Raw genomic sequence first — 12,495 nt, 5'->3', positions numbered from 1 at the left:
ATCTTTGTGAGTTAGTGGCACTGTAGCACTACATCAAAATAGTTGAGATGTTATAACCTGTTATTTTTAAAAGTCCATTGTATAAAAAAAGTCCACTGTATAAAAATAATATTGCCAAACACTACACTTTTGCTCCCCACCCCCACCCCCCACCCCCCTCGTTTTAATGTTAAATGATTTAATCTTTTTTAGGAACTCTGTCTGTTGATGTGGTTTATGCCAATTCTAATATTCATAATTTTTTTTTGCATAATTTTTTTATATTTTATTATTTTTTGCATTATTAATTTTTTTTATTTTTATTTTTTTATTTTATTTTATTGTTTTATATATACACACTGTATATTTATTCTATTTTATATAAACAAAAATTCCTGGCTTCTTGTGATAATGTACTGTGCAGGTAGACATCGAGGACAGGTTTCAAAGGTAACGCCAGTAGAATCTTTTCCATGCTGTGTTTGTAAAATATACGTGTTATCCTAGAGTGAGAGATATTTTGACTATGTTATTGACAGAAAAGCTCATTTCTGGTCAAAACTCAGTTTTTCTACTGCAGCATCCAGCTGATGTTTGAAGACTGCCACACACATGTATTATGGTTTATTTATGACTAAGGTGCCTGAGCAGGTTGTCACTTGAGAGATTTGAGAATATTCGTGTAGATGTGTGTAAGATGTTGAAGTATACGATTCCATCCTCATTCACTAACCACTCGGCAGACAATCCTAAAGAAGGTAACATAGGTGTGAGGGCTTCATTTTCAGGTTCCTGATGTACATCAGCATGAAGATGTAGATCTCTGCGTGTGTAGGATGAGGTCTGTAGCACTACATCTAAATAATTGCGATGGCTCTAACATGACATTTTACACCGTGAATTCCACAGTGTATGTGTAGACAATTATATTGGCAAATTGGTTGTGTGTGTCCATGCCTTGCTCAATTTCATGAGTTTTCCAAGGCAGCCTCATATAAACCCACTGCCCCCAAAGACCTGCTTGTATTGATGTGATTTGCACCAATGCCAATAAATCCATCTGACTTCACTGAGGCTACATTTACCACTTCGGGGTCAGTACTGTGCTGACAAATAGGTGTATCATTTCAGGATTTTCAAAAAAAAAAGATGTAAACCTTGTTGCCAGAACATAAGAACGTGTTTTTATTTTGAAGGATGAGAGATCTGAATATGAAGAAAGGGTGCCCAAAGATGAGAGAGAATAAAGAAGCATCAGGTGATGAACAGAGAAGCGCGATATATATTTTTTTTTAAAGGGAGGTATTTGCAGTGGGATATCCACAGAAGCTGCAAAATAAAGTGTCTCAATATCACAGTATAGAGAGACATGAGAGCGAAAAATCGGGGGGGCATTTTCACCAGTCAGAGCTAGATTACTGACGAGGAACCCAAACATGGTGCTGTTGATTTATATACTGTAGATTTCAGAAGAGACTAGGACACTAAGTTATATTGAAATGTGTTCAGGGCTGTAAGAAGTAAAGGATCGTAAAGCCTTGTCTTAAATCAGTCATGTCACCTGACTGTTGCTGACTTTCATTTACAGTTGGTTGTTCAGCAGATGCGGTTATCCACAGCAATTTAATAAGGTGCTAACAGTGAAGGAAGTCGATGTTTAAAGATTGTTTTGAACAAGTGTAAAAAAAAATTGTCACTCCATACACCAATTAAAATGTGGTGAAAAAACATACCTGCTTAAATATTGGAAATAAGTTTAAAGGAATAAGGACTAATATAAAAGTTGGTGAATTCAAGTTAAAAATAAAGTGCTGTTAAAGAGGTGTTTTTCTAGGTTGTGTCTGCAGAGGAAGGACTTTTAAATTTGCAGTGAGGAAACTCAAATTATAGAGACCATACACCTCTGCACTTATTTAAAGGTTAGAGCTGCATGAGTACCGGTAAATATCTGGTTTCATTCACACACCGAGACTCACAGACCATTCTTTTTTTTTTATGAGAACTGGCACTTCCTTTGACATGCACGGCATCAGCCATTGGTGACGAGGGGAGGCGTGTCCAGTGGTGCGAAAAAGTTGAGAAACTATGCAAATATGGAGTGACTACCAGTTTGAGTGAATACAGAACGCACATGATCCTCATTTAATAGCCTAGAATATTAGCTTTTAATTATTAACCATGACAAAAAGCCATGCTGCATGTGAGTCCACTGTTTTGCGATCTCCTTCAGTGCTGTGCTTTTGCTGTTGCTGCAGATAAATGACCTCAGCGGCAAAGAGCACACACAGCTTCTCCTTCGTATATCTCATATATGATGCATATATGCCCTGGTGAGTTTGATATAGAAATGAGAGAAAAATATCTGTCCCTTTCCTCTGGATCTAACCATCTTTCCACTGTCTTTCCCATAACCTTGTGCCCAGTCACTGAAACACAGGTTTCCATCTGCACTAATGCAGTCATAGATTTTATTGAGACAAAGGTCAAGCCACTGAAAGCACCTGTAATTAATGATGCTTGTCACAGTCTTTGTATGGTCTCCCATTGCATGTTGGCCTTTTGACATTCTGCTAATACCAATTTGAGTTTGCCCTTTCATACTACATATATACACGCGCACACTCCAAAATTTCCTCTACCTTAAACAGCGAATGGATTTCTACCATATGGCTGTTGTATTTTTGTATAACCCAGCCATTAGAACAGCCAGTAATGTATTTTTGCCTTTTTTTTCCCTTCTCTGGCCTAATTTTGAGGTAAAATGAATGAAAGGATAATTATATAGGCATTCACTTGATTAATTACTGCTATTCAGAGAATCTGAAATGTTGAGATTCCCAAACACAGACTGAAATAACAGTCATTTACAGCCGGTTTTTGTTTGAGTACACAGCTATTTTTTTCTCCTGCCTTCTGGCATTGTCACTCAGCTGGTCCCTGGAGCTTTACGTTTATTTGAAGCAATGCAGAATATCAATTCCGCTACTCTTGAAGTTAATTGGGGTCAAATATTCAAAGTGTAGTATCAGATTGGTCAGCATTAAACCTGTTCACGCTATGAGAGAAGTCAATTCTGTTAGCGTGAAGCTTTCCATTCTGCATTTCCATTCTCCTTTTATTTCTTTAGAAAACTTCAGATTAAGGCTTTGCCTGAAGCGTGTGTCGACTAAACATAAATGGAGGTCCTAAAAGGCCATGTGTCCTTTGAATGTTCTGCCTTTTTACTGGAGAGTTAAATTTATACTCTAACTGTTGCTCAGGAGTAACTGATTATAAGGAAGAGTGAATTTGAAGTATGCTGTATACCCAGTGGGTGATTAAATGAGCTTGAATAAGTTGCCTTTGTTTGCCTTCTTGCAAGATGTTCATGCTTCTTGTTCTTAAGAGTGATGGCTTTTACGGTCATTATCCTTTGACTTACAGCTTCCCCAGAAGCTGGACGGATTCGTGATTCTGGGATTGAGTCTGAAACAGCATGCTGTCCTTAGATGGCTCTCGTCATTTATTCCAGTCACTTCTAGTTAGAGGAAAAGGAAAAGGCAGCAGTAATGCAGCATGGCTGCTCTCATCAGCAGCACTCTTGCCACTCCAGCTTGAATTAGTTGTCTGGGATTTTCTTCATTAGTTTGAGCTCTGAGCTGCTGCTTTTTTGCCCACCAAGCGTTTTCCACCCCTGCCCCATATCATTTATTCCAGACCTGTGCTTGGTTTAACTTGTTCTGCCTTTTTTCCTCTTTTGCCTCCCCCCCTTTGTATTTTATATTTTAATGTTTGTTTAAGGCGAATGACAAATCCACAGTGTTCCCCTGACGCTCAGTTAACATGCACATTGGTATTCGTAATGTGTGGCACTTGTAAGCATTTTTACACGTTTATTTATCACCATGTTCAGTATAATCTTTGATTAATGGACTAAGCTTAATGTTATGTAAATAAGAGTGCTATTTTACAGCACTGCTTCACAGTAAATAGCACCATCCCGTCTTTTTAAATCTTTCGCAGTCTGCAGGGGTGGACGTGTCAGAAATTCAGTAGCTTCATTATTCAAAACTCCAGTATGCTTCCCTAGATCCATGTTTTGGTTGCCCCAATGACCAAAAAGTGTTCGTTTATGTAATGCATAACAATCTAGCAGTAATACAAACGTTTCTATTTTTATTCTGGCAAAGTTTTGAATGTGGCACAATAACTCACAGGCCAACATTCAAAGTCAGCATATCTGTCTGCTTAATACACTTAATGTTTAAACCGGATAAAGTTGGACTGTCATCCGCGCTTGCTTATTAATCTATAAGGTATAAATCATACAATTTACCAGCAGTATGTAGTGACTTTGGTGCAGCGAGTGGAGGGATTTGGGATAAATAGCATGGTGGTTACAGCATTGATGTGCATCACTAGTGTTTAAACATCATGAAAATTACACACCAAATGATCTGAAACTTTAATTTTTGAAAGTCATTCCGAAGTGTTTTCATGGGTATAAAACCTATTTGTCCAAAGGAATTTAATTTGTCTATTCTTGGTTTGTGATAGTACAGTCTTCTCTATGTGCTGATCTCTCCCTCTCTATTTCTCTCTCTTTCTCTAGGCTGATTACTTCACCTGTATCGCCACCATTGTGTACATGAGGAAGGAGAATTGTCTGTATCAGGCTTGTCCCAGCAAGGACTGCAACAAAAAGGTGGTGGACCAGCAGAACGGAATGTACCGCTGTGAGAAGTGTGACAAAGAGTTTCCTGACTTCAAATATCGTCTCATGCTCTCTGTAAGTCAGGCTCTCTTACACTTCCACCTACTTATCACTGTTATCTCATCATACGCACCATTAAAGTTTCTTAAAATAACACGTATTTTTTACATGAGGGGAAACACGATGTGATTAAAAAATTTGAGGGTACATTGTGCACATTGTGAAATGTGATGCAACATTATATTCTTAGTGTTGGTTCGATTTTCATGCTTTTATGCTTCCAGTGAATATCTCATCAGCCAATAAGTGTGAGACTGATGATGTTATTGTATACTTCTCCAGACAGGCACACAGTATCACACACACCTCTCAATAAGATGACAAACTTCTGCTCAGTACTGATTGTGGATGAGTGTGTTGTACAGATGATGGCACCAGTACTTCTATCAAAACTTCCCCGTTGTGATGGGTTGCAAAAATAATGAATATTTTCATTTTCAGCACATTTAGTTGCATCAGGTTTTTTGTGAATAGGTCTTGAATAAGTACTTTCACACCTGTTGTCCTTCAACTTTCTACTATTGACATTGACTTTGTCCCATGTGTAATAATGTGTAAGCTTGCTCCCTGTAAATATTCTGGATCAGTTATCATTTTTGTTATTTAGACTTACATTGCTGTTACATACTTTATAATTTAATTTATAGATCTAATTTATATCTATAGATCATTTACAATAACTGTCTTTTTTATTACAATCGCCTTGACTTTTTTGTTTTGTTTTTAGTTAATTCTTATAATTGTAGCTTGCATTAATTTCAAAGTGAATCGTACTGTAAGGGCTGCTTTAATTTAACTGTCCTCAGTATTGTGGCAATAAAGGAATCTTGAATCGTGAAAATGCAGTATTTTAAAAAAGACATTTGTACCAAACACAGCTCCTGTCCATCCAGTCTAATTTTCAACAAGTCCTACCTTATTAGTTAAACCACTAAAATGTGGATGAATAGTTTGCTTTCTGTATTTCAGGCAAATATTGCAGATTTTGGAGATAACCAGTGGGTGACATGCTTTCAGGACACTGCTGAGACCATCCTGGGCCAGAAATCTGATTACATTGGCCAACTCAAGGACTCTGTAAGTTTGCACAACTCATAAAAAATAAATCTGGCTGGTATGCTGTTTGTTTGCTTACTTGCCTACTTGTCTTTTGTTTGCTCCAGCATTGTGATTTTTTTACACTAATTGCACTAAATAAATACTGCATATCAAATACAGACAAATAAATAAAGGAACGACAATGAGATGTATGACCAGCATCTTTTGGGGTTTTTATTTTTAATAAAATTTGTAATGCATGAGGTAAGTAGCATACATGGTTTTGCATTGATTAAACTCCCCCAAAATTTTTTTATAAATTGCCAGCCGTCCAAGTCAGCCATATCCAATCTTATCCACAATGAGCCGGTGTGGGTGCAGGTTTTATTCCAACCAAGCAGAAGCCACACCTGATTCCACCTGTTTAGTCAGTTGTTGTTGGCTTTTAGTAGACTCTGGTGTGGCTCCTGCTTGGTTGGAATGAAAACCTGCACCCACACCGGCCCTTTGTGGATAAGATTGGACATGGCTGATTGAAGATTAACAGGCTCTTCTAAGATCTTACGTGTTTTCAGGCTAGTCCTAGCCATCGAATATGGTCAAATATGACAAAAGGGCACAGCTTAAGAGCTAGCTAGTAAAGAGCATTAAAACAAAACTTAAATTACACATCAGTCTGGTATATCATACCTCTTGTTTATCAGGTATATTGTTGTTTCTCTGTGTCTGCATGAGCTCCTCTCATCTACCGTAACCCTTCCAAATGCTTGAGTGAATACAGGCTGCTTAACAGCTTGGAGGCTGTCCGGATTTCCCATTCGCTAAACGTTCATCATGATGCGATTTGTGGTACCGTCTGAGAGGCTCTTATAAGTTTGTGGTGCAGCCACAAGAGGTTTGCACTGTTTTTCATCATGTTCTGCAAATCACCTACTGTTGGAGGATGTCTGTCTTCATGAAGCCAAAATATTTCCAGACATTTGATCTGCAGTTTATTTGGCTGTAAGATTATATTCATTTGCTTTGTTACTGAAACAACTACTGATACTTTGCAGCTACCAAAGATAGAACGTGTGTCCTTCACATGACAGCAGCAACCTTCCCTCTCACTGGTCAGCTGGGCCACGTATCATGCTTGAGGAAACGAGTTTGACTTTACATTTCAGCACTTGCTCACTTATCAAGTGAATCTCACCCTGAATTACACCTACAGCAGTTTCAAATCAAATGCGTTAGACAGCCTCACACAGAGGAGGCTCACTTCACTGTCTGTGGTGCATCAGTCAGTGTTCAGCACTAAACCAGGTCTACGAGATCTTGCATCGTTAGAACCGATTGACTGGATTTTGCTTCTGCACAAGATTTAATTTTGAACAAATGACTTTGTTTCTCAGTGAGCTTTATTATTTCTCCTTTTATATCTTTGTACAGAATGAGGCCGCTTTTGATGAGGTCTTCCAGCATGCCAATTTCAGCACTTTTGTCTTTCGCAACCGAGTGAAATTGGAGACCTACAATGTGAGTATATATTTAACTGGGTATCTTTTTTTTTTTTTTTTTGGGCAAACCACTTAACCAGGGAACCAGAAGTTGTGAAGTTGCTCATTATTCCACCAAACCACTCAACCCACCCCCCCAAAACATGCACACATACTCACTCTTTTTTTTTTATGTTCTTGTTGATCTAGAGATTATTATATGTAGTGTTCTAGTAAAAAAAAAAAAAAAAAAAAACACAACGTTGCTCAAGCGGACAATTTCCCCTTTTAACCGAACAGAAGCATCACTGTGTGTGGTGCACTTTATGTATACAAAAAAGCAGACTGCCATAGCATTGTCTCCATTGGTGTATCTGAGCCTGGTTATGTACTAAAGTTGCAGTAAAAGTGTCATGTTTTCTATCAGCAAGGGGCTGTTTCTCCTTAGGCTGTGTGGGGTGGAAACATTGTAAAGTGGATTTGTTTGGATTGTTGTATCGTGAAGGCTGCGGAGCCTTGAGTGGGGTTTAAGGCCTGTTTTCATTTGTGTGAGATGAAAAAGAAAAGGTACACATACCTAGAGGAGACAAGTGAGTGGAGTCACTGTTCTATCTCGGATAAAATATGCCATGCTGACTACCTCCCTACCTCTGGTCCATCAGAAATTTAAACTCTCTGGTGTTAAATTGTCTGTCACTCTAACTACACCTGCATTACAATGTAGACTGTTTGATATATCTGTGTCATAGGACCACTTAGTAGAATTAGCACAGTATTTTTTACTTGTGTTAAAAACCTATTAAAGCATTTTATTTAACTCCCTTATAATGATGATATTCTATTTATTTTACTCCACACCATGCTGTTTTCGAGATGCTCAGACCCACTCATTTAACCATCGCAATGTTATCTACCAGTGGTATTATTGTCATGGCTTGTTGATGTACCTATTAGCTAACAGTAGCTAACAAAATGAATGATTATTTTCCTGGCAAAAACTTACTATATCATATCAAAGAACTTCCAAGCATCAAAACTGTAGAAGTCTTTGGGGGGATTTTGGGAAATGTTTGTGTGCGCACACTGCACGCTTGTTCAGGTGTCATGGATAGTTGGATAATGGATAGTTACTTGGCAACGGCGCAAGGTATAGCTTCGATTCTGGGCTAAATAGTACTAGCAGTATACTTCAAAAGATGAAAAGGCTAAATGGAAAAAGAACGTCTGCTGAACAGGTACTTGTTGATGCACTTAGAAAGGAGCTGTGTTGTGTTTATAACAAAGCGGTATTGCAAGGTCGAATTGACTGCAGACATTTCAACTGTTCTCAATACCAACATCTTAAAATTATTGCATTTTAATAGTAGAACTGAAATTTTACAATGTAGAGATGCCTACTTCTCTGAGTTGACATCAGCCTTTAGGATTTTTCTTAACATTTGCAGCAGTGGTGCAGGAGCTGCATTATAGCCGCTTGACTAAAGCGGCAAATAAAGATGGCCTTGCGGAAAAGCCAGTTAATTTTAGGTGAGCTGTGAATTCATGGGCAATGCTGTTTGCTTGATGCTATTGCAGTTATGTATGCGGTAATATGCAGTTAGCCATACTTTCTCTCCCATCATCTCCTGATTCTAAATTTAAAATAATGTGCTGCAAATCCGGTATTGTCATCTACTATTCTATCATGCAAACATTCTGTGGTGCAACATGTTTGGATCCACTAGTCTTCATGCTGTCAACAAATTTGGCATTTGCTACTGACTCCCACAACAGAAATGTGTTTAACGAGTACAAATCCCAATAATGCCACAGCTGTCGGTCGCTAGGAGACTAGAGAGCATAATTGGCCATGCTTTCAAGGTGCAAGGGATGGCATACTCTCTCCCTGTCAATCAGTGACACCAGACACTAATCATGGACGTATATGAGCTGAAGTATATTACACTGCTCTGTGACTCTGCAGTGTGAAACTGGAGGTTGGCTTCATGTCTTGTGTGAACAGTCGGTAATGTTAAAACTGTCACGTGCACTAGGATCACACTGTGGGTTGAGTTCAGTTGCACTGAAACTTGAGCCACGTTCACATTCACACGAATCATGGGCACGTCCACACTTGTTCAGAAACAAAAGTGACCTACCTGTGCATGTGTTTTAGGTGATAACGTCATGCTTACTTTCCACAACACAAACGTACCATGAGTGACAGGAGCGTTGTGCAACAAAGCAGAGAGACGCCATACTGTGCTTAATGGTACCAAGAAAAAAGTGTCTCTCTGTTTGCATTTGTGATGACTGAAAGCAAATCATACACTGATTTGGACCACAACAAGCGTGTGACCAGCACCTTAGAGGAGACCTCTAATGGTCTTGGGTTGCCATCACTCCCCTCAGCTGGGTGGGAGTGATGGCAAATGGGGAGTAAAAGGTGTGGGGACAAAAAAGTTTAGATCCTGTTAGTGGAAAGTGAAATCAGTAACTGTAAAAAGGTGGAATTTTCTTTTTGGTTTGTGTTTTCTGTGTTTACAGACAGGTTTTTAGGTAATAAACACTTTTGTGCTGTTTCACTATTTAATATTTTCTTTTACTGTCTAAGACATATTTTATAATCTCAGTTGTTTTAAGCTTTTTGATTTCCTTTGATGTTAGGTCTGAAGACTTTTCAACATTTTTTAAATTAATTATTATTTATTCTTGTATCCCCCTTCCCTTAGTCTGTGCGTAAATACTGCTATTCTTCCTGTTTTTGTTGTTTATTTTACATCCTTGATACTCAGGTGGCTGTTTCTAAGTCAGTCAACACCTTTTGTCTACTATTCACAATGATTCGATGGTACCAGCAGAAAAGGGTCTGGAATGATCATATTTTGAGATTTAGGCTGTAGTTTCTGGGTTGCTTTAAAAAGCAGGCATTGTATTCCTGAAAAAAATAAACAGTAGAGGTTTTTATAATGATGTAAAGGGAGATTTTGGCATAAACATAGAGAAGATGGAGGGGTTTGGACACTGTTGTTGTTTTTTCCACTGCTTCCACAAACACGAACACATGCACAGACAGCTGACTGTTTGATATTTAGACCAATTCACAGCCAAGACCAAGCGTTTGATATTTAGACCGATTCTTATACAGGAGATGCAGTAGTTCTCACCTCATGCACACTGCAGCACACAAAAACAGACACATCCTTCTAGCTCTGGCTGTTTATATCAAAAGCATGCCATTAAATTTTGTTAGGAAGTGTGCAGAAGAGTTGCAGAGACGGGCTGTGTTTAAAGCTTTATATTATTGTGCAGGGAAATTTGCTCTTGGTAGCACATTAGTATCCAGATTCCTAGAATGCTATAATGAAGTTGGATATTAAATCAGCCTTTGACGGTGACTTCGCTGATGTGCTCGGTTAACAAAAAAACAAAACAACAAAAACCCCAAAATATTGTTGCCGCATTCATTTAAATTTTCCATGTTGTTTTGCACAGGCCTGTTGAAGGAGCCCTCTTGTAATATAAGTAAGATGTGTTGATTATTGAAACAAAATATATGTAAAAAAAAAAAAAAAAAAAAACTATGTAATGCATTTTAATGTTTTTAGCTGCTGATTTGAACTGATTTATTAAGAGTTTCTTTAAGTAATTGTGCAGATTTTTTCAGATTTAAAAAATTTTTTTTCAGTCTTGCTTTAACCTTTACAAATATAAACATACTTTCGCAGAATTTTCTTTAATGGTTTGATATTTTTTTGCCATGTCATTGACTGTAATCATTAAAGAAATACCAAAAAAAAATCTCCATCTACTGATATGCTGTCTTGTCTTTGTTTAGGATGAATCTCGCATTAAAGTAACGGTGGTGGAGGCCAAGCCTGTGGATCACAAGGAATACAGCAAGAGGCTGATCATGAGCATCAGGAAACATGCAGCACATTAGCAACACTTACTTCTCTTCAAGCACTTCTGTCTTTGACCTGCAGTGTACATGTCTGTGCTCTTTCTTTTCTTTATTTGGATATTTTTGTTTTATGCTATTGAAGTCTGGCCATTTTTGTTTCCTCTGCTACGCAATACCTTTTTTATATATGAAACAGATGCTTAAGTTGGACAGGAGTGTTACAGGCTGAACGTGGAAATGTTTGTGCAGGTTTCCCTACATGGTAACAATTAGCTGTTGGTGGTTTAGAGATACTTCTGACATTTGAGTCGACGTATAATTCAGAGAAGTAAAGGGAATTGTAAGAAGATGGTGTGGCTGCATTTTGGTCAGTGTGCATCCACACAAGGATCTCAAGCAGAAGCAATTCTACTGCCCTTTCCTAATGTGTTGGTTCAGCAACCGGGTCAGTAGGTTCCCTGTCTCTGAGCTCGCCTTGCTTAAACCTGCACAGTTTAAGGGCAAATTTACTTCCCAGATACAGAAGCGCTTTGTACATGTAGATATTTTCTCTGTTGTTCTCTGGAGAACTTGCCCAAGAAATAAAGATATTGTTGATCCTGTTATTGAGTGCTTTTCTTCTTTGTTTTTAATACAATTACAGCATGCACACACATCACACTTTGTATTTGACACTTCTAACAGATTTCCTCTATTTGAATCTTGTAGTAATGAATTGTTTATGTACAGTACACATCATTTTCTATTGTGCCCCTTTGTGCTCTTTTTTTAGTGCCAAATCTCACTATATGCTATAAAACAGCTCTCCAGTAGCCTCCAATAATCCTTTGTAATGCTCTGTCAATGACAATTCTTTCTAATATGTCCATGTCCATATGTTAGTGTACTGTAGCTCAAACTACTCGTGAATGAAGGACAGACTTTTTTTTTTCTCTTCACTGCAGGGACAGTTAAAGGCTTTTGCTGCATGTTTGCTGGTCTGTTATTGTCCTGTAACCTTTGAAATTGCTTTTATGATCCTCTTTCTTGAGGAACCCAACCTGAACATCTAGTTCTATGTTTGATTTTGTGGAACTGTTTTTTTGTTTTTGTTTTTCTTATTTGCTCTGGAAATTCTTACTTTTGAATCAGACATAATGAGTGATGAATTTATTAATTAGATGATCCACATGCTACCACTGTAGTCCTTGGCTTCTGGATCATGAAAGTCTGGCTTCAATTAATTATTTTGTTGATGCTGTGTGGATTGGTGAGCTTTTTTTGCCCACATTTTCTCCTTAATTTGATCCCCTGCCAAGTCCTTTGCACCAGCCAGCTCCAACCAGGGAGGATGGAGTCTTAACAGGTGATTCAAACAGAGGAAA

At 38.1% G+C, this 12,495-nt stretch overlaps 1 protein-coding gene across 1 annotated transcript in view; it reads left to right on the top strand.

Moving 5' to 3' along the window:
• rpa1 (replication protein A1) overlaps window positions 1-11,736 on the top strand; it is a 31,188-nt gene extending 19,452 nt beyond the window's left edge. Inside the window, exons 14-17 of the mRNA XM_060888395.1 lie at window positions 4,571-4,747; window positions 5,702-5,809; window positions 7,202-7,288; window positions 11,066-11,736. Coding sequence (XP_060744378.1) covers window positions 4,571-4,747; window positions 5,702-5,809; window positions 7,202-7,288; window positions 11,066-11,170 — 477 coding nt within the window. The 3' untranslated portion in view covers window positions 11,171-11,736. The remainder of the gene's footprint in view (window positions 1-4,570; window positions 4,748-5,701; window positions 5,810-7,201; window positions 7,289-11,065) is intronic.
• Window positions 11,737-12,495: the final 759 nt, after the last annotated feature.

This window comes from Tachysurus vachellii, chromosome 15 (assembly GCF_030014155.1).
Source record: "Tachysurus vachellii isolate PV-2020 chromosome 15, HZAU_Pvac_v1, whole genome shotgun sequence".
NCBI classification, from domain to species: Eukaryota; Metazoa; Chordata; class Actinopteri; order Siluriformes; family Bagridae; genus Tachysurus; species Tachysurus vachellii.
This window is presented reverse-complemented; position numbering and strand designations above follow the sequence as displayed.